This window comes from Nomascus leucogenys, chromosome 5 (assembly GCF_006542625.1).
Source record: "Nomascus leucogenys isolate Asia chromosome 5, Asia_NLE_v1, whole genome shotgun sequence".
Classification (NCBI taxonomy): Eukaryota; Metazoa; Chordata; class Mammalia; order Primates; family Hylobatidae; genus Nomascus; species Nomascus leucogenys.
Window position 1 is genome coordinate 139,307,446 of NC_044385.1, and position 22,175 is coordinate 139,329,620.

The window sequence follows — 22,175 nt, forward strand, 5'->3', positions numbered from 1 at the left end:
AGGAATGAGAGCTTCAGCCAGGACAGCTGGTGGACGGCAGACCTCGGCCCCAGCATCATTGTGATGGAGCCATCTCAGCAGGGCTGGGGGTTAAGGTCCCGTTTAGAAGGAGCCCACTCCACAGCCACGGGGTAGCTACTGATGTGGGCAAGCGCCTGCCATGAAGACCCCACCTTGGAGGAAGGGCACTGAGAACTGGATACCCCCAAGACTCAGAGGATCACCCCAGAACTGGCCTGCTAACTATACCAGGAAAGCATGCCTTTAGCATGGCCAAACCTGGGGACCCAGCCTCCTCCTGAACCGAGGGCAGGGGGCTGCCAAAACAGCTGTCTAAGCCGAGCCCAACCCTGAGTCAGGCAAGTCCGAATGGAGGAAACCATAGACTCTTAACGTCAGCAAAGACCAGAAACAGCCGGTGACGCTGCATTCGCTGAGACTGGAGGAGCCCGCAGGCTGCCAGGAGAGCGAAGGACACTGCTGGGGGTTCCCATCAGACAGCCCTCAGCGGGGTGAGGGGAGAGGGAGAGAGGCAGAGACAGAGAGACAAAAAGAAAGAGAGACAGAGACAGAAAGACAGAGAGAGACAAAGAGAAAGAGAGAGAAAGAGAAAGAGAAACAGAGAGGAGGAAGTCCAGGTAAAAAAACAACAAAAAAAAATTGAGAATAAAACGAGAAACAGAGACATAGAGACACAGAGAAAGACATAGTGAGACACAGGAGACAGAGACAGAGGGAGATGCTGAGAGACAGAGAGGGAGAGAAAGAGACAGGAGACACCAACACACAAAGAGGGCGGAGAGACAGAAACAGAAAGAGGGAGATAGCAGGGCTGGATGGACGTGTGGCCGGGCCAGTGGAGAGGAGAGATGAGTCCACAGCGTTCGGAGGCCGCGCTGCCTGGGTGCTGAGCTGTCCCAGGGTTCACAGTCGCAGTTTGTTCTTATAAAACGCCCGGCCACCCCGACCTGTGGTGCTTGGGGAAGACCTGGCTGTGCAGGTCTTAGAAGGGGCCAGTGAGGCCCGGTGCAGGTGTGGGCGGATGCAGATGGAGCCAGGAGGACAGGCTGGAGCAGGGGGGCTGTCCCACACAGGGGCCTTGGCAGCACCGGCGTGGGTAGAGGCCAGTATGGCCAGGTGTGGGGGGAGGGAGCACCGCCTGGCTCGGGTCGTCCGTCCTGACAGGACGCTATGAGGGCAGGAGCCCCGCGCCCCGTGTCCTGCCCCCCTGCTCGAGGACAAGCCCCAGCTGCCAGTCTCTGCTGGGTTCCGACAGGCCTTGCTGGGAGGGAATGCTGGGAGCTGGGGGTTGCTGATGATGCTGAACAGTTGGGGGTTGAGGCTCACAGACTGCACTGACCCCAGCAGGCACAGCTGGGTCCAGGGACTCGGGAAACTCACAGCCTGACACGGGTCGGGCCCCCAGGGGTGGCTGCTGGTGGTCTCGGATGCCCTCCCTGGCTGGACTTTGTGGCTGTGCAGATACTGAGCGGTATCCCTAAGAAGGAGAGTCCTCTGGCTCAGCTGACCTAGGACAAGGTCAACAGGGACACAGGCCCCAGTTCCAGGAGAAAAACAAGCACAGCCAATGGCGAGTGTGGGCGACAGCAGCTCAGAGAGAAGCAGATTATCAACAGCAGCGAATTCACTCAGTGTCAGCCAACTGTACGCTTAAAAAAAGATTACTGTGGTAAATTTTATGTTATGTATATTTTACCACAATAAAAAACTTAGTTTTTAATTACCAATGACTTCTAAAAAATGTTTTTAAAACCCAGATCACAAATCCTGAACATAGGGCCTGAAAGGCGAATTCAACCACCATGGAGGACTCCTGCACCGTGGAGCCGGGACGCGGGGACTCCATGCCGCTCGCTCGGAGGGCAGCTGCTTATGCGGCGGGGCGTGGGGGAGGCGGGGCATGGGGGAGGAGGAGGAAGGTTCTTGAGTGGCTTTTCTACTCCAGAAGTCTCCCCGATCCTGAAATAAAATCTAGAGAGGTGGAAAAAAGAGAAACATGTCCAGATAGTGTCTTCCACATTAATGGTCTCCCAAGCTCTGAGGAAGCCCATTGTGTTGAACAATTCCTCATAAGCTTGCAGGTCCCTGTCAGTGCTTCCGAGACGCTGAAAACGCCAGGCCATGGGCTGCGTCACCATGTGTCTCCTCTTTAATTTCTTCAGGAGCTCCAGGTGATAAGCTGCCACCTCCATCTATAATGTGGACATCAGAGGATGCACCATGCTGTGGTTTGAATGTGTCCCTATAGTGCATGTGTTGGAAACTTAATCCCAATGCAACAGTGTTGAGAGGTGGGACCTTGAAGACTCATTCTTCATCAGAGCCCTCGTGAATGAATTGATACCACTATTATAGGAGTAGGTTCGTTATTTTGGAATAAAAGGATGAGTTTGGCCCCCTTCCTCTCTCCCCTTTCTCTCTCTCTCTCTCTCTCACACACACACACCCTTCCACCTTCCACCATGGGATGAAACAGCAAGAAGGCCCTCGCCAGATGGGGGCCCCCGGACCTTTGATGTCCCAGCCTCCAGAACTGTAAGAAATAGATTTCTGTTCTTTATAAATTACCCAGTCTCAGATATTCTGTTACAGCGCCACAAAGTGGACTAGACCACACTGAATCTAGGAAGCACCATTATTGATGAACCTCAAAGAAAGAGCATATACCTAAATTAGCTGTGGGTCAGCTCAGCCTGGAGGCAAGAGGGGGAAGCTCAGATAATCTAAACCACAGGCCAGCCAGAAACCAGCTTTGCAATACGTTTACACTATTCACATGGGCTCCGAAAACTCACACAAAAAAAAGTATTTAAAGGGATTCCAAAGTGGCAGTGCCCCCAGGGGGCAACATAAAGCACAAACCCTTTCAGGAAGAACTCAGCCTTGTCCAGGCTGACATTAGAACACAACTGCTGTAGGGAACAGGCCAATTCAGAGATGTTGAAATCTAAAATATAGGTCCCCGAGTTGATTGAACAGGTGTTTAAATAGGGACTGCGGCAAGATCTAAGTATTCAATGACCAGGTTCTCCATAGGCTGCTCATTTCAGGTTCCACACAAAGTTGTGGGGTCAGTTGATTTAAGCTGGGGACCCCCACGGAGGACACCCCAACATCTGAAGGACATGACAAAGACCCCAAAGGAAGGAAGATTCCCCTCAGGTATACAGAAGGAAAGTAAACCAGTCAATGGAAAAAGTGCCCAATGTTGGTTGGTTTGCTTTTCAGAACAGAAGAGGGTGACAGAGGAATGATTATTCATACGAGAGATGAGGAAGATGAGTAGAACAAGGTGAATCTTAATGTTTGGACAATTCATTATTGTAGAATTTTTGGTCCAAAGGTGGTATCTTTGAGAAGACAGATGAGAAAATTAAATCACCACATACAACATGGTCAGTCCACATACAACACAGTCACAGCTGTGACCTCGATGTTGATGCCTTCCCGTATTAGTCTGCTCTCATGTCACTATGAAGAAATACTTGGGACTGGGTAGTTTATAAAGAAAAGCGGTTTAATCAACTCACAGTTCCACATGGCTGGGGAGGCCTCAGGAAACACAATCATGGCAGAAGGCACCTCTTCACAGGGTGGTAGGAGACAGAATGAGTGTCAATCGCAGGAGGAAGCCCCTTACAAAACCATCAGCTCTTGCGAGATTGCACTCACTATCACAAGAACAGAATGGGGGAAACCACCGCCATGATTCAATCACCTCCACCCAGTCCTGCCCTTGACCTGTGGGGATTATTACAATTCAAGGTGAGATTGGTTGGGGACACAGAGCCAAACAATATCATCCCCCAAAACTCACATTGATACCTAACCCCCTGTGCAATAGTACTAGGAGGTGGGGCCTCTGGGAGGCAGTCTGCCTACATGGATGGATGACTGCCCTCCCAAAAGAGGCTCCAGAGAGCACCCACATTCCTCCCTTCCACCATCCAAGGACACGTCTATGAATCATGGGCCGTCACCAGACACTGAGTCTACTGGCACCTTGATCGTGGACTTCCCATCCTCCAGAACTGTGAGCACTACGTTTCTGTTTATCATAAATTACCCACTCTAAGTGTTTTGTTACAGCAGCCCCAACAGACTAAAATGGTCCACGAGGGAAGAGCCTGTAGCTCAGATACCCATGCCAGGCATACAGGATGTGCTCAATTAACACTTATTGATCAAATGTGTACGTCCCTGTCTGCTTTTCCATTTTTAAGCAGCTATTGATGGTTTTTAAATTATCCAGCAGAAGTATTTTTAAAGTATGTAAGTTTCCATGTGGGAATATATTTTCACACAAAAAAAGGCACCTTTTCTTAAGAGAAGGCCACGTAGATTGCCAGGCTGGTGCAATTCACCCAAGATCTATCCTATACAATCAACTTCTGGCTTTCAAATTATTTTAGCTCACTCACTAAAGATAAACTTTGTTTTCTTTTCCCAGCTTTTTAAAGCAAACTTCACAACTTCAGTGTATTCGTGGACATGCCCTTTTAATCAAAGGTGTCAGCTTCTTAGTTTTCTTCTGTTCCCACTTTAACAAAATTGTATTTAGAATCCTTTCATTGAGTTTTGCCACCTTGGAGTATCATTCAATCGAACAAAATCTATATGCTGACAATGCTGTCATTTCATCTGTTACCACCTGAATCTCCACTGTGAGTCCCAGCTTCTCTGATGCCCACTCCTGTCTCCACCTGGACTTCCCACAGACACCTGAAATTTGCCAAACCTCGCTTCCCTCTGCCCTCCTGGAGCTTGGCCGTCTCAGCACACGCACTGCCATCCTCCCAATCGCTCAGCCCAAACCTTGAAGCCATGCTGCCCGACCCAATTCATCACGAATCCCATCAGCTTTCCCTTCATGAAGTATCCAGACTGCAAACATGCTTCCTGCTGCATGGCTGCACCCTCGCCCCCTCCTGGACTAGCCAGCAGCCTCCCTTTTTGACTTCTCTGGAATGTTCTGTTCTCCACACAGCTGCCACAGTGATCCCTTCAGAGCACAAATCTTTCCATGTCAATTCCTGTTCCCTCCAATATCTTCCCAACACAGTGGAAATGAAACACCAGGTTCTTACCTCAGGCTTCAAGGGCTGATATGGTTTGGCTGTGTCCCCACCGAAATCTCACCTTGAATTGTAATCCCCATAATCCCCACGTGTCGTGGGAGGGACCCAGTGGGAGGTGATTGAATCATGGGGGTGGTTTCTGCCATGCTGTTCTTGGGATAGTGAGTGAGTCTCAAGAGATCTGATGGTTTTATAAGCATCTGGCATTTCCCCTGCTTGCACTCATTCTGCTGCCACCCTGTGAAGAGGTGCCTTCTGCCATAATTGTAAGTTTCCTGAGGCCTCCCCAGCCATGTGGAACTGGGAGTCAACTAAACCTCTTTTCTTAAATTACCCAGTCTTGGCTATTTCTTCATAACAGTGTGAGAAGGGATTAATACAAAGGGCCTACATCTGAAAGCAGCAAACTACAACCCTGGGGCCAAATCTGGCCCCTTAATAGCTCTTATAAATAAAGCTTTATTGGCACACAGCCAAGTGTTCACTCATGATTGTCTATGCTGCCTCTGCTACAATGGTGCTGTGTTGTAGTGACAGACACTATTTGGCCCTTCCCCCCTTTCTCCCTCCTCCCTCCCTTTTCTCCCCTTCCTTCCTTCCATCCTCCTGCCTTCCCTCCCTCACTCCCTCCTTTCTCTTTCCCTCATTCTTTTCTGTGTATTCCACACACACCTAGAACATAAGCTGCATGTGACTTTGTCTGTCTCACCCACTGCTATGTCCCCAGGGCCTGTCTCATCTCCATTGACCACACACGGGCATGAGTGCCACCTTCCACCTTGCACCTGCTGCCTTTACCTTCCATTCTCTGTCTCCCTAAATATCTCCCAGGGTCCTCTGAGCCTTCAACGTTCATTTCTCTGCCTGGCCTCAAACAGAAAACGTCAGGAGGGAAGCACACAGCTGCACAGGTCATGCCCCGGGGCTCCTGCTGCCAGCACCTCCCCCAGCCTGGACTTTGGCTGTGTTTGTAGCCCTGTCCCAGCGCTCGGGGTAGGAATGGCCGGCTGCTTCCTGCTGCTCCAGGGCCTGGTCCTGGTCCTCGCCCTCCATCGTGCGGAGCCCTCAGGTAGGCATCTGGCTTACCTGTCTGTTGTGCCTGCGCTGTGTCTTTCTTGACTCAGTCCACAGTGGATTTGTAGATGACGCTTTTTCCAGGAGCCGGAGGAGCCCTAAGTGACCAGACTAGTCTTAATTCCCCTGAAAAAGCTGTTTGGATCTTTATCATTTGGTGACAAGTATTTGGGACCAATGATGGTGTCACTTGAGGTCCTCCCAAGAGATGCCCAAATGGAAAGAAGCATGTGTGCAGGGGATTCAGCGGGGAAAGGCCGGGGAGAGGGGAGGGGGAGGGGGGAGGAGTGGGGGGAGGCCTGGGTTGGGCATTGGATGGGGGGAGGGGGTGGGGCAGGCTGAGCCCAGACTGCAATGTGGGCAGAGAGAGCCTTGGCCAGGCTGGCCAGGAATGCCCAGTTTTGAGTCAGGAGACATAGCCAGGGAGCAGCCACCCTGCCTGCCTGCCACCCTTCTACCACCAGCCACTTCACTGAAGGAACAGACATGGACTCCATTCTGACTCTGCCTGCACAGGCGTCCAGGAAAGCTGCAAGTCAAAACACCCAGTGTCCCCGCTGGCCCCATGGTCTCCCACTGGCCCCATGGTCTCCCTCCCTGAGTGGGTGACTCCCTGCCCACCTGCCCAGCACTTACTGTAGCCACACTTAACTGAGCCGCCTCTGCTGTAACCCTCAGCACCGAGAGAAAAGGAGGGAGGATGGGAAGGGCCTGGGCTTTGACCCTCCAGGAGAGGGACAGAACATGCTTTGGGACCCTCAGGTGGGAAGAGGCTCCAGAGACCACTGCCGTGGGCCGACTGGTTTGCCTTCTCCTCCTGGAAATCGCAGAGCCTGCTGCAACATATAAGTTTCTTCTTTTTGTGTTTTATCAAGATGTTAAATGCTGTGCACAGAGGCAGCATAGGAGCTGACGGCTCTTGGTCCCCAGTTCTCAGCACGGTGACCTTTGACCCCAGCTCGGCCTTCCTTCGCACTTGGACCCAAAACCCAGTTGGAGCCCTCCCTCCTCCACTTTCCTGAGGCCCGTGGCCTCTCTGCAGAACCTTAGTGTATCTGCACTGATCCCGGGGCTGGTCCATTCACCCAGAGGATGAAGTGCTTGCCTACCTCGGGGGAGGGAGTAGCGGGGTGGCCCTGAGGCCCTCGCAGGCTGAGAGCCTGTGGAGACGGAGGGGGCTGGGGCTGGGGCTGGCGGCCGGCCAGGGCGGAAGCCAGGCAAGCAGGGCCCTGGGTGCTCCCAGTCATCTGCCTTCTTGTCTCGTCTGTAGTATTTCTCCCAGCCACCAAGGCAAACGACGTTCTGGTGAGGTGGATGCGTGCGGGCTCCTATCTTCTGGAAGAACTCTTCGAGGGAAACTTGGAAAAAGAATGTTATGAAGAAATCTGTGTCTATGAAGAAGCAAGAGAAGTGTTTGAAAACGAAGTAGTCACTGTATGTACCCCCACCACAAACCACAGGCCGCCTCATTATTTAGACTTCTGCTGGCCCAGGGAGCATCATTTCTCAGAGATTAAGCTTAATTAATTAGCCTATTTACTTACCGATGAGGTTGACACAATCCCAGTTTTACAGATGAGGAAACAATTTAGAGAAGCGACTTAATCCACCCTTCCCTACAGCAGTGAGTGGGGCCGGAAGTCAGCTCAGAGCCCACTGGACTCTTTTCTTCAGGTCAGGCAAGGCCCACACACTGATCAGACACCCAACATACACGCCGCCCAGCTTGTGGTGGCTTTCAGAGAATTTCGTGCTTTTAATGGAGACTTAGTGGTTTCAATACCTTAAAAAAACTTGAAAACAGAAACATCCTCTCTGGGATGCCACACAGTAAGAAAATCATAATCCATGCTTGGGATTACATAAATGATTTTCTTCACATGTGACTGCGTGTATGCTCTAAATAACACAAGTAAGAATTTGCTATTTTATTTATTTATTTTGTATTTTTTTGAGACAGAGTCTCACTCTGTTGCCCAGGCTGGAGTGCAGTGGTGTGATCTCAGCTCACTGCAAGCTCCGCCTCCTGGGTTCAAGTGATCCTCCTGCCTCAGCCTCCCAAGTAGCTGGGACTACAGGCGCCTGCCACCAAGCCCAGCTAATTTTTTTGTTTTTAGTAGAGACGGGGTTTCACCATGTTGGCCAGGATGGTCTCGATCTCTTGACCTTGTGATCCACCCACCTCGGCCTCCCAAAGTGCTGGGATTACAGGCGTGAGCCACTGTTCCCAGCCTAAAGCTGATTCTTAATTAAATGTTGACCTGTTTCTCTAGTATAATTAATGTTTTTAAAATTCTCGTTTCGTAAATACCTATCTATAAGAGAACTCTTATGAAATAGACCATTTTTAATACAACTCATAGAAATCCTGAAGGCATGTGAAAAGTGTAAAAATTTTTCAAAGTATTTTGCCCTAAATTTCATTTTTCAGACTTCCTGGTAAATTGTTTTTCATTTACTACTTATGACATGATTCAAGTTGTTAGAAGTCCAAATATGATCTTGGGAGATACTATTTTTTATACATTTTCTTTCTAGGCTTCAAGTCTGAATAATTCTAATTTTAGATACTCCTACCCCAAACTAAGCGTCCCCACTCCCTACACAGGTATATATCTTTAAAATTCAACTCGGTTTATAAAAAGTGAAAAGGTGATGTGACTTCTATATCATGTGCTTTTGTGGAGGGTGGCGTGGAGATTGGCCCTAGGAGGGAAGGGCCACGTTAGGGGCTGTGTGTGGTGGGTTTGTGCCACGTCATAGACTCTGGCCTTCCTCAAATAGGTGGTGGTAGGCACATGTTGAGTAATGTATCTTACAGATACATTTAGTTACTATACATTTAACATAAACAAACAGGCTGTAAAACAGGAAAATTGTGCATTGTTTCAACCACTATTGTCCTATTAGGTGAACAAAATCAACATTTTCTTACCTTCAAGTTCATCTACAGGAAAGAATACAGAAAAACAAATATCCCATTTGTAATATCCCATTTTTTATGTTTTAACTCTAAAGGATGAATTCTGGAGACGATATAAGGGTAAGTGGTTTCCTTCATCTCCTCAGAAGTATTAACTCCTCGGGATGAGGTGAGGGGGTGGGCTTAGGACGCTTCATGACCCCAGGTCAGCGGATGCCAAGCCTTTGGCTCTGGGACCCACGATGTCTCTCCAGGGAAGGGCGCAGCTCTGACTCTCCCCAAGGACCAGGTCAGGAAGCCCCCGGGCTCTGCCACCAGGGCCACGGGCAGCGCCTGGTTTGTCTTACCCAGTGTCTGGGTAGTTTCTGGGCACTCTGGGACATGGGCCACAGGCCAGGAGGGCCCCCCCAGAGCAGCTCCTCCAGCCGCCTGGCTCCTGGGCTCCTGGGAAGCCTCATGCTGCAGCAGGATCAGAACTCGTCTCAAATTTTGGAAAGTCATAGCCCTGATGGAGACTTTGGTTAGGGGACTCCTCCCGAGGGAGGAGCTCCAGGTGAGCAACTGCAGAAGAGCATGGGACAGAAGTGACATAGATGGAGACCCACGGGGCTGGGGGAGGCCAGGGTAAGGACCCACCTGGGAATGAGTAAGCAAAGAGCTGCAGCCACCACCAGACAAGCACGGGGACAACTGGGCTCAGAAGGAAGCGGGAGAGGCCGGGGAGGCCAGAGAAGGGCTGATGGGGCAGGACAGAGGGGGCCGCATGCGGACGAAGAAAGAGCGCCCAGCAGAGCGGGAGGCACCGGCAGCCAGGCCCTGTGTCCTGAGAGGGGAGCGTCCTGGGGGCCAGGCGACGGCATGGGGAGCAGCATGAGAGGGCTCAGTCCCCGTCCCTGCCACCCCATCCCCCCGTCCTCCTCCTGCTCAGGTCCCCATCCCTGCTCCCCTCTGTCCTCCTCCTGCTCAGGTCCCTGTTCCTGTCACCCCACCCTCCTCCTGCTCAGGTCCCCGTCCCTGCTGCCACCCCCACTCCGTCCTCCTCCTGCTCAGGTCCCCGTTCCTGTCACCACCACGCCAACCCCCATCCTCCTCCTGCAGGCGGCTCCCCGTGCATCTCCCAGCCCTGCCTCCACAACGGATCTTGCCAGGACAGCATCTGGGGCTACACCTGCACCTGCTCCCCCGGCTATGAGGGCAGCAACTGCGAGCTGGGTGAGGCCCTGGCCGTCCCCTCCCCCCAAGGGCCTCCCTGGGCAGGTGGGCCTCACATCCTCGGCCAGGGTCCCAATAGGCCTCTCCTGAAGTGTAGACACGAAGGTGCCTGTGTGAACCGCGATCTGGCTCACCCCAGGGGATTCCTCTCATCCCAACCAGATTCTCCTCCAGAAACCACGCCCAGGGGGCTGGCTGCATTCTGAGCTGCCCCTTCCAGACAGGCCCCCATACTTTTCATGGCATGGGCCCCTCTCCTCCCCACCCCTGCCTCAACCATTCACAATCTGCTCACAGGCTGGGGGTCACACACAGGCATCCTCAGTGCCAGACCCCCAGTGGTAGACTGCAGACAGGGAAGACGCAAAGCATATAAACAAATATCCTTAAATACCCGCCAAATGTCAGTGTCCATCATCGCCAACTATAGCAACAAGCGTGCTCTGTTCTCAGCACCACTGGTCAACTCGGAGCCCGTTTCTCTGGGGAAAACCTTCCTTCCAGCCCAGCCCTCTCCTCCGAAGTCCAGATTTCTGCTCCATCTGCCTCCTTGATGCCCCAGCTAGTGCCTTCACAGACACCCCAAATTTACCACGACCAAAGGGGGCTTTGACCTTCACCCACCATGTGCCCCTTTCTTAATCTTCTCCCTCTTGGTGGAGAGCCCCCATTCCAGCTGCTCAAAGTCTCAAAGCCTCCCAAAGTGCTGGGATTACAGGTGTGAGCCACCGCGCCTGGCCTCACTCATGGAGTCTTTGTTCTACATGCACATTCCTGAAATACGGACATGTGGGAAACACTGACACAAAGGACAACGATCTGAAGAGAATGAGAACACATGGACCAACACACCAGAACTCTGTGTGCAAGGCTGTGATAAAATGAACATGGACCGAAACACCAGAACTGCGTGCAAGGCTGTGATAAAATGACCATTTCCAAGCTAGCATTTCTGTTTTTTTTCCTTTTCAGCTAAAAATGAATGTCACCCAGAGCGGATTGATGGGTGTCAACACTTCTGCCTCCCGGGACAGGAATCCTACACGTGCAGCTGTGCTCAGGGCTACAGGCTTGGTGAGGACCACAAACAGTGCGTTCCCCACGGTGAGTGCTCAGACCACAGCGGCCTCCGGCTTCCAATGCCAGCGACCCGGTCCACATCCTCCTTCCTTCTTCTGTAGTACTAGGTGAAGCCCGCGGATTTGTGATAAGGAGTTGCCATGACTCAGAAGGTGGTCCGCGTCTCCACGCTGGAGCAATGGCAGTGCTAGAAAGTGCAATTTCTGTCACTAGTGCTTGCTCAGACCACTCTGAGCTAAACCATGAGTGCCGTGAGGGGGTGGTTTAACTCCAGTCTACGTGTCTGTGTGAATTATTGCGCATTCATCAGCATTAAGGATAAGATTATAATGGTTAGTACCATAGACGGAATTATGCAATGGTTAACACCCTAGACAGAGTCTGACATTCGCTGGGAAGGCGCTGATTCTTATTCTTATGTTGCTGCCTCAAATGCAGACCAGTGTGCCTGCGGGGTGCTGACCTCTGAGAAGTGTGCACCAGACCTACAGGACCTCCCGTGGCAGGTAACAGAGCGCTCTCCGCGTGCTTCAATTTATTGTTACGACTTTCACCTTACTTGTCATTTCCTAAATAGAAATGTTAACAACTAAGTGAATCAGGCATCCTGACTTTGATGGGCTATTGACTGCATTGACTAACCTCTATTCACACTTCCAACCATGTTCTAATGCTGAGTTCATAACTAATACAAAAGGATAGCATTATTTACGGCCCCCAACACCTTTCCTCTGCAGTTCCAAACTGTTGCCAACGTCATTTTCTCAGAACGTAAGCATCTCGAAATCACAGCACGCCTGGGAAGCACTTCAGTGGTGGGCTGCCCCAACCTGGGGACCTGGGTGTAGCCACAGAGTGGCTGAGCAACAGCTTGAGCACCAGCTCAGGCACTGGCTCTGCTCTCGGCCTGGCATTCTAGCTTTGTTATTTTGTTCACTAAATTTCTCTAGTTTGGCATTCATTTTTGTTCCCTTTTCCCCTCCTTGGCTGGTTTAGAAGTTAACCATTCATTTGTTTTTGATTTTTCTTTTTAAGATGGAGTCTCAATCTGTCACCCAGCCTGAAGTGCAGTGGTCCAGTCCCGGCTCACTGCAACCTCCGCCTCCTGGGCACAAGAGCTTTTTCTGCCTCCGCCCCCTGAGTAGCTGGGATTACAGGAATGTGCCACCACGCCCAGCTGATTTTTATATTTTTAGTAGAGACGGGGTTTCGCCATGTTGGACAGGATGGTCTCGAACACCTGACCTCAAGTGACCCACCCGCCTTGGCCTCCTAAAATGCTGGGATTACAGGCGTGAGCCTCATCATTCACTTTGTTTATTTAATGGTCACTCTTGACACATAAACATCCATATTTAGCACATGTAAAGTCAGCTTTTTCTCCCTCCTCAGGCTGATTCCCAGCACCTCATTCTGGGTCCATTTGCTGTCTGGCCAGTATTTTATTCTTTTCTTGCCTTCTGTATAGCTGCACAAAATAGATATTATGATTTTTGTTATTATGGTTTTATACCACCAACACTGGCTCTGATTTACTTACTTCGTTTTCCACTTTCCTTGCCTTTCAGGGCTCTAACACAATTATCTCCTTCTGCCTGAGTATTTCCTTCAGAATAGCCTTGTCCAATAGAAATGCAATGTAAACCACATAATTTAAAATTTTCTAGTAGCCACAATAATGTAAGTAAAAGCATGTGAAATTTTGATATTTAACCCAATATAAGTGTCATTATTTCCCCATGTAATGAATATAAACATTATTGAGGTTATTTGCCTTTTTCCTTTACACTGAATCTTTGGAATCTGGTGTGAATTTACACTGAGGTGCAGCCCTCGTGTCCACAATGCTCTGTACCCGAGTGTGGCTGCCGTGTGGATGGCACAGCCTCAGGGGCCCCCCTCGTGAGGGCCTGTGAGCAACAAGCCCCTGAGGTTTCTGTGTGTGACATCCTTCAGTTTCACCCGATTGTTACAACACAGCTGTGCCCAGCCCACTCACTCTGGCAGTCATGTGGACTGGTAGAGAACAGGATGGAGCTCAAGGACTTGAAGCCACCCAGCTCCAGGGTGGAAAGGAAGAGACCGAAGGGAGGCAAAGCAGACAGTGATGGAAGGCGGGGATGGAAGCGGGAATGGTCTATTGCCAGCTTTGCAAACTTCCTCTCAATCTTTTATCACCTTTCCTGCCCAAGCTTTCTAAGACAGTTCTTGCTATCGCTGTCTGTCCCATGAGTGCGCTGAGCGTCGATATTTGGGAGGCCCGGAGTGCAGTGGTCCTCCATAGGTAGTGACAGGGTCTGCTCTACCACCTGCAGGCTGTCTTCAGCTTCCCAGCTTACCCGAGGGAAGACAGGGCGTAATTCTAGTCTGCAACCGTAGCGCTCATACCAGCAAGGCTAAGAGCCATATAACCGGGGAGGTGGCATTCTCTAGACACAGGACACTGACTTAGGCAGGCTACATACTATTAGATTTTTACTTCAGTATTATAAATTGTTCTGAAGTTATTTAACTGAATATATGGAATTTTCCTAAAACAAACTTTGAAAAGGAGAATAATTAAGTGACCTAGCAGGATATAGGGTTGAAGATTATCTTTAGAACTTCCTTGTTTCTTACCTCCTAGGGAAGAAATTTTACTAGAAGTCTGGCAGACTGATGGCGCAAGCGCCGTCTTCTCTAGAACTTGATTTTATCCCCTTTAAAGTGAGGATCTCACCCCTAGAGTTGCAGTGAGGATTACAGATAATGTTCTTGACTTATGGTAGGTATTCAACAAGTGGCAGCTATTATTCATAAACACATAAAGAGTTCCAGGAACGATGCCACGGTAAAGTTGAAAAAAACTTTTTCACTTGGCTCAGCATTTTGCATTTTATTAGACCATTGAAAATTGTAACACTTAACACTTCCAGAGCCAGTACCCGTACTATGTGGGTACATGCTTTATTTCATTTAATCCTTCAAACAACTTCTTGTTTTCTCCTTTTGTATCCCTGGTAATATTATTTGCTCTAAAATCCCCTTTGTCTGATATTGATATAGACACTTTAGCTTTCTAATTATTAATGTTAGCATGACTTATCTTTTTCCAATCTTCTACTTTTAACCTATTTGTATTTTTATAAAGTACATGTTTAAAAAATAAATAAGGTACGTTTTATAGGTAGTATATAACTGCCTTTCATTTTTATCCAGTCTGAAAAATCTCTGCTTTTTAATTGGGGTATTTAGGACATTTTACATTTATTGTAATTGTTGATATGCTTAGGGTTAAAGCTATCATCTTGCTATCTTTTATTTTTCTCATCTGTTCTTTTCCCCTTTTTCTGCCTTCTGTTAGAATAACTATATATTGTTATGATTGTTTTCTCTCCTTTGTTGGTTTATCATCTCTGGTTCTTTGTTGGCGGTTGCTTCACAGTTTGGAGAATACATCTTTACCCTATCACAGTCCACTCCACCTTCGACGACGCCACATCCGCTCACTGTAGCATGAGTCCTTATAGCAATCATGCCCCATTCCTCCCCTCCTGACCTGGGTGCTGGTTTTGGCATAGGTCTTACATCTACAGATGTTAAAAATGCCACTCTATACTTCCATTATTTTTGTTTAAAGAATAAGAAAGTTTTAAAAAAGTTTAAAGAAGTTTAAAGAATAAGAAAAAAAACCTTACATATACAGTGGCATGTGGATAAATATTTAATGGGATGTCATAACCTTTTCCAGTGTTCCTTGCTGCTTTGTGTAGATCCAGGCCTCCCTCTGGTATCGTTTTCCTCCTGCCTAAAGGGCCCCTTTGATATTGGTTAAATGCTTTTTAACTTTCTAGGATTTCCTCTATCATGGATTTTGAGTTTAATTATACTGTGTATTGCTTTCTTTATGTTTCTTGCACATAGAGTTTGTTGAGATTCTTGTATTTGTGGGCTAATAGAGTTTGTCAAATTCGAAAAATATTTGGTCATAATTTTTTTTTTTTTTGAGACATGGTCTCGCCCTATTGCCTGGGCCAGAGTGTAGTGGTGTGATCATGGCTCACTGCAGCCCCAACCTCCTGGGTTCAGGTGATCCTCCCACCACAGCCTCTCAAGTAGCTGGGACCATAGGTGTGCACCACCACACACAGCTAATTTTTAAATTTCACGTAGAGATGGGGTCTTGCTATGTTGCTCAGGCTGGTCTCAAACTCCTGGGCTCAAGCAATCCTTCCACCTCAGCCTCCCAAAGTGCTAGGATTACAGGCCTGAGCCACCATGCCTGGCCCATTATTTTCAGATATTTTTTCCTCTCTTCCTTCTCCCTGCTCTGTTTTGAGACTTTAATTACATGTATCTTAAGCTGTTTGAAATCCCATAGCTCAGAGATGGTCTGTTCATTTTTCAAAAATCTCCTTTCTCTCCGTGTTTTACTTTTGATAGTTTCTGTTGTGATGCCTTCAATGTCTAATCTGCCATTCATCCTGGCCAGTGGATGTTTAACCTCATACACTGTAGCTGTCATTCAAAAGTTTAATTTAGGTTTTTAAAAATATGTATTTCTGTCACTACTTCTTAACTTTTGGAACACTTGGACTACAGTTACAATCACTGTTTAATTGTCCTTGTCTACTAATATCTGTCAGTGCTGACTCAGTTTTGGGAGATTTTTCTTCTCATCATGGGTCACATTTTCCTGTTTGTATGCTGTAATGGATTTCCAGACATTGTGAATTTTATCCTCTGAGGTGCTGAATATTTTGTGCTCTATACATACACTTGGATATTGTCCTGGGACGCAGTTAAGTTGGAAATACTTTCATCCTTTGGCACATTGCTCTTAAGATTTGTCAGTAGGACCAGGGCAGCGCTCAGTCTAGAGCTAGTTATTCTGACTACTGAAGTGAAACCCTTCTATGCATCCTACCCCATGCCCCGCCGAGTCAGGGATGTTTTAACTCAGCTGGTGGAAGCAATCGCTATTCCCAGCCTGTGTGAGTGTCTAGCACAGGTCCCTCTCACCCTCTTGGGTGGTTCTTTCCCAGCCATAATTAGTCTCCACGTACACATGTGATCACCACTGCTCTGCTGAAAACTGCTAGGCATGCGGCCATCCTCCGGCATTCTCTACCAAGCTCTCTCCTGTGCAGGACTCTGTTCTGCAAACTCCAGCCCCTGTGGCCTCCCTGGGCTCTCAGCTTTCTCTCTTCAATTTAGGGAGTCAGCAGGGCTCCAACTGAGATGCCCCGTCCTGCTCTGCGCCACGGAAATTCTGGACAGTAGCTGAGACAGTTGTTTCTTGGGGATTACGATCCCTGAAAACCATCATTCCATAGATTTTGTCAGTTTTTTGCTTCAGGTGGGATGGTAAATCTGATCACTGTTACTTCACCTGGGCAGAAAGGGGAAGTGCCGGCCCCATTTAATCCCTGAGCAAATAAAAGCTTAGATTGTCAGCAATTCGTTAACAATCCTGTAGCCATTTGAGTGCTGGGGCAAGATTCAAATACGGCTGTCTGCCTTTGGAGTCCATATCCCTAACCAGTAGACTTTCCTGCCCCTAATCCTGCAAATTGTCACCAGCTATTTATTGTCTGTTTTGATTTTTAAAGGTAAAGTTAACAAATTCCGAAGGAAAAGACTTCTGTGGTGCTGTTATAATACAGGAAAATTTTGTACTGACAACAGCAAAATGTTCACTGTTACACAGGAATATTAGTGTAAAAACACGTAAGTATTCTATCATGAGTTTTTATAAAACCACATTGGAAATACACTATCCTATGTAAGAATGAAATGAAAAATTTAAAACTGGACTGTTTCTAATGCAACATAGAACTGAATTTACTGTCAATAAAACTGAGATACTTATAAACTCAGGAAGCATATGTAAAATACCTAGCCCAAGCCTGGGCCCAGCGATGGGCAAGTGCTAACTCACACTCAGCAAGGGAGGAAATCACAACCTACATAAGGATGACTTCATTTCCCACTGAAACTGAGCAGTTATGGCATAAGAGATGGGTAATTGGCTAAAAGTCGGAAGAATGGGGCTCGAATCCCCAGCAGTTGAGACCTTGGGCTGAGACAGTGGCCTTCTCATCGGCTTATCTGTGCCTATTTCTTTTTTTTCTTTTTTCTTTTTTTTTGAGACAGAATCTCACTCTTTCCCTCAGGCTGGAGTGCAGTGGCATGATCTGGGCTCACTGCAACCCTGCCTCCTGGGTTCAAGCGATTCTCATGTCTCAGCCTCCCAAGTAGCTGGGAGTACAGGCACCTGCCACTGTGGCCAGCTAATTTCTTTGTATTTTTGTAGAGATGGGGTTTCACCATGTTGGCCAGGCTGGTCTCGAACTCCTGACCACAGGTGATCTGCCTGCCTTGGCCTCCCAAAGGCTGGGATTACAGGCGTTGAGTCACTGCACCCAGCCATGTGCCTATTTCCTTATCTGTCCAAACACACAATAGTTTCTACCCCGTCGGGAGGCTGAAAAGTTCCATATTAACCTGTCAACATGCTCTATGACTCTGAAGAACCTCAAAAGAGGCGGGTGGATCACGAGGTCAGGAGATCGAGACCACAGTGAAACCCCGTCTCTACTAAAAATACAAAAAAAAATTAGCCGGGCGTGGTGGCGGGCGCTTGTAGTCCCAGCTACTCAGAGAGGCTGAGGCAGGAGAATGGCGTGAACCCGGGAGGCGGAGCTTGCAGTGAGCTGAGATCGCGCCACTATACTCCAGCCTGGGTGACAGAGCGAGACTCCGTCTCAAAAAAAAAAAAAAAAAAAAAAAAAAGGTATGTTTTTACTCTTCCCTTTTTTTTTTTTTTTTTTTTTTTTGAGACAGAGTCTTACTCTGTCGCCAAGGCTGGAGTGCTGTGGCACGATCTCGGCCTACTGAAACCTCCATCTCCTGGTTTCAAGTGATTCTCCTGCCTCAGCCTCTCGAGTAGCTGGGACTACAGGCGTGCACCACCATATCCCACTAATTTTTTGTATTTTTAGTAGAAACGGGGTTTTGCTATGTTGGAAAAGCTGGTCTTTACTCCTGGCCTTAAGTGATCGAACTGCCTTGGCCTCCCGAAGCACTGGGATTCCAGGTGTGAGCCACTGCGCCTGGCCCTTAAATATTTTTCAATCAACAAAATAACATGAAAACCACTTCTCAACAGCCAATGTCTGACTGGCCTGGAGAAATTCCACATCACTGCTTCCTACTTTTTAATCATTTCACCACACCCCATTGCACTCCAAAACAGAAGAACTGACCTTGACTGTTTTTAAAGGCCGTGGCACTTGGTTGCAATCTTGCAATCTGTGAGTGGCCTTTCTGTCTGCAGAAAGGCACAGTGTCCACACCACGGGGCAGTGAGCCTGCGGGTCCTCCAGGGCCGGTCTCTCCCTCCTCACATGGCTCCCTGAGAAGCTCGTTTCTGAGCGTTATGTCCCCTTGAAAATCAGACTGTAAAGAACTAGCGATTGTTCATGATTTCAGATTTTAACAGAACGAGCCAAGACCCGCTGATGATCAAGATAACGCACGTCCATGTGCACATGCGGTATGACGCGGACACAGGGGAGAATGACCTGTCACTGCTGGAGCTGGAGTGGCCCATCCAGTGCCCAGGTGCAGGGCTCCCCGTGTGCACCCCTGAGAAGGACTTCGCTGAGCACCTCCTCATCCCGCGCACCAGGGGCCTCCTCAGCGGCTGGGCACGCAATGGCACTGATCTGGGCAACTCGCTGACCATGCTGCCTGTCACACTTGTGGAGGGGGAGGAGTGCGGACAGGTCCTGAATGTGACCGTCACCACCAGGACCTACTGTGAGAGAAGCAGCATGGCGGCCATGCACTGGATGGAGGGAAGTGTGGTCACCAGAGAACACGGAGGCTCCTGGTTCCTCACGGGGGTCCTGGGCTCGCAGCCAGCAGGAGAGCAAACTCGCATGGTCCTTGTCACCAAGGTCTCTAGGTACTCACTCTGGTTTAAACAGATCATGAACTAACTGAAACTCAGCCAGAAAGAACAACACAACCGGAAGTGGGATACCAAGCTGGCACTGCCACCATGGAGGGCACTGAAACTTCATCACACACTTAGAGGCCATCACAGCCCTGGACCACCCGCTCAGCCCATGCAGCAGCAGAGCCGCCGCTTGCTGGGTCATTTACCGAGCACTGTGACCTTTCTTTCCCTGGAACTCTTTATCTCAACAGAGACCTTAAAACATGAGATACATTAAATAATAAGATAATCTGTCAGTCATAAAACAGCCTGGTTTCCAGAAATTCTTTCCTTCTCCAAGTCCAGTATTCTCTGTGCTCAGGGAATAGCCACCCCAGCCTGCACACAGGTGAGTGTGTTCTGGCGCAGAAGCGACAGCAATCACTGGTTACAGCAGAAAGTGACCTCCTCTGTTGGTTCACCAATTGCCACTGTGACTGAGGACCATGGCTCAGTGCAGAAGCAGCCACTAGAAGCAGGTTGGCAATGGAGGAGAATGACTCTGTGGGTACCCCAGAGAGGCAGCATTAGAGGAAAGGGCCAGAGAGCACAAGAGAGGCTGAGGAGGCGTGCCGGCGTCTCACGGGGTTGTGCACCCGCCCTTCTCTGGGAGGGTTCCCACAGAAAGTTCCGGGGCCCCAGGTCAGGGCTGAGCACTGAGACCCAGCTCTCTGCTCGTCCCACCATGTGGCTCTTGGACAACTGCTCCACCTCTTCATGCCTCAGGGTCGCCCAGGGTGGAGTCCCAGCACCTCACCAATGGGCTGATGGGCAGCTAGGGCAACGCCCAGCACTGTTGTGGCTGGAGTGTGTGTCCCTTCAAAACTCCGAAATTGGAACTTACCCCAAGATGATGATATGGGGAGGTGGGGCCCTCGGGAGGTGACTAGGCCACGAGGGCTCTGCCAGCCCCTTCCATCTCTTCTCCCACGCGAGGATACTGCAACAAGGTGCTACCCTGGAGACAGAGAGCCCTCAGCAGACACCAAATCTGCTGACCCCCAGATCTTGGACTTCCCAGCCCCCAGATCTGTGAGAAATGAGTTTCTGTTATCACCCAGTCCATGGTATTTTGTAGAACAGACCAGGACAGCACGTGCTGAATCACAGTGAACACCTGCTGTCATGAAGGCTGCAGCTGCAATGCAAGTACCAAAGACAGAGCTGCAGTCCAGCCCCCAGTGAAACTTTCTTGGAGACTGGAGCTCCTAGCAGGGTCTGAATTTGCACTGAAATGGACAGAAATGGTGTAAATGTTCACATTTTAACTCTGACTTAGTTAAGGAAGGGGCACAGCTGCTTCTCCACCAGTCAAAGCAGAGCATTGTTGAAAAGCAGAGAGGACTTTTAAAAAGGGGATTGAAAATGTAGGTGGACAAATATTCTCTTGAGTTGAAAACAATTTACACATAACTTGGGTTTTTAAGCCTTACTGTTCTTCAGCACACTCTCTTTCATTTATGCTTTAACCCCAGAATTAAACTTCTTTTCTCCAATCTGTAGATGAAATGGCTCATTTCTCTGAAAGGTCCTTGGCAAAAAGCAACACTAGTGTGAATTTTAAAGTCTTAGTGAAGTTTGGTTGTATTATTCTCAAACTACAATAAGGTAAGTAAGTCACTGCTTTAAATGTCTACTAATGATTTTAAAATCAACTAATGAACATGGCAGGCTTTCTGTACATAATGCTGCAGAAATGTCTGCAATCTTGCTTCTGGTACATCTATTACAAATTTGGATTTACTAGAGTGGAAGCCCTGCTTGAAAACTATTCCAGGCCGGGCGCAGTAGCTCACGCCTGTAATCCCAGCACTTTGGGAGGCTGAAGCAGGCGGATCGCGAGGTCAGGAGTTCGAGACCAGCCTGACCAACATGGTGAAACTCCGTCTCTACCAAAAATACAAAAAAAAAAAAAATCTTTGCCGAGTGTGGTGGCTCGCGCCTGTAATCCCAGCTACTGAGGAGGCTGAGGTAGGAGAATCACTTGAACCCGGGAGGCAGAGGTTGCAGTAAACCGAGATCATGCCACTGCACTCCAGCCTGGGCAACAGCGTGAGACTCCGTCTCAAAAAAAAAAAAAAAACCTATTTCAAACACAGCTGGGCAGAGGCAAAGTATATGAAGACCCTCCCTGCATAATGGTGAAATCTGTGAAATCAGGAACAATCAGAGAAAGCTACAGGCCCAGATTGTCAGCAGAGACATGAGGGGCCTTCAAAATGAAATAACTACTCTACTGGCATTTAATGACATGCTTAGAAACCACACCATAAACAAATCTAACAAAACAATAAAACTCAAGAAAAGGGAAGCTAGCTATGATGACTGTTTTTCTTGTTTTTTGAGACAGGATCTGTCTGTTGCCCAAGGCTGGAGTACAGGGCACGATCCCAGCTCCTTGTGGGCTCGACTTCCTGGGCTCAACTGACCCTCCCACCTCAGCCTCCTGACTACAGGTGTGGACCACCATGCCCAGCTAATTTTTGTATTTTCTGCAGAGATGGATTTTGCCATATTGCCCAAGCTGGTCTCGAACTCCAGGGCTCAAGCAATCTACTGGCCTCAGCCTCCCAAAGTGCTGGGATCATAAATGTGAGCCACCACGTCCAGCCTGTGATGATGTTTTAAAAGGGCCAAACTAGTTTACACTTGGGCAGAGATTAAGTCCAATATTTGAATCCATGTAAACACACTGATATAGGCCATGTGTTCGCCCGTGAACTTGAATGCTGCCATGCTGGACACAGGCCTTGATATGGTTTGGCTCTGCGTCTCCACCCAAATTCCATCTCAAATTGTAATC

General features: G+C 48.8%; 2 protein-coding genes across 3 annotated transcripts in view; one reads left to right on the top strand and one right to left on the bottom strand.

The window, feature by feature from the left end:
- Positions 1-1,712: 1,712 nt before the first annotated feature.
- Positions 1,713-22,175, bottom strand: part of PCID2 (PCI domain containing 2) — a 53,826-nt gene continuing 33,363 nt past the window's right edge. The window contains exons 15-17 of one of the 2 annotated variants that reach the window (XR_004030218.1): positions 18,636-20,330; positions 6,186-7,531; positions 1,713-2,213 (exon numbers count right to left, since the gene is read on the bottom strand). The gene's annotated coding sequence lies outside the window, so the exon portion shown is untranslated. Of the gene's footprint in view, positions 2,214-6,166; positions 7,532-18,635; positions 20,331-22,175 lie in introns of those variants that run through there. The other variant, XM_030813722.1, reaches the window with a different exon arrangement.
- On the top strand, positions 5,808-19,638 carry PROZ (protein Z, vitamin K dependent plasma glycoprotein). The gene is made up of 8 exons (XM_003279759.3): positions 5,808-6,168; positions 7,444-7,607; positions 9,192-9,216; positions 10,195-10,308; positions 11,281-11,412; positions 11,827-11,894; positions 16,980-17,097; positions 18,862-19,638. The coding sequence occupies exons 1-8, from the start codon at positions 5,817-5,819 to the stop codon at positions 19,371-19,373; spliced, it is 1,485 nt and encodes a 494-aa protein (XP_003279807.2). The 5' UTR covers positions 5,808-5,816; the 3' UTR covers positions 19,374-19,638.

Excerpts from the sequence above, each read along its gene's own strand:
- PROZ (XM_003279759.3), top strand. The coding sequence starts at position 5,817 with ATGTCCCCAGGGCCTGTCTCATCTCCATTGACCACACACGGGCATGAG. Across the intron at positions 9,217-10,194 it reads ATTCTGGAGACGATATAAGG|GCGGCTCCCCGTGCATCTCC; the intron begins GTAAGTGGTTTC and ends CTCCTCCTGCAG. Across the intron at positions 11,413-11,826 it reads CAAACAGTGCGTTCCCCACG|ACCAGTGTGCCTGCGGGGTG; the intron begins GTGAGTGCTCAG and ends CCTCAAATGCAG.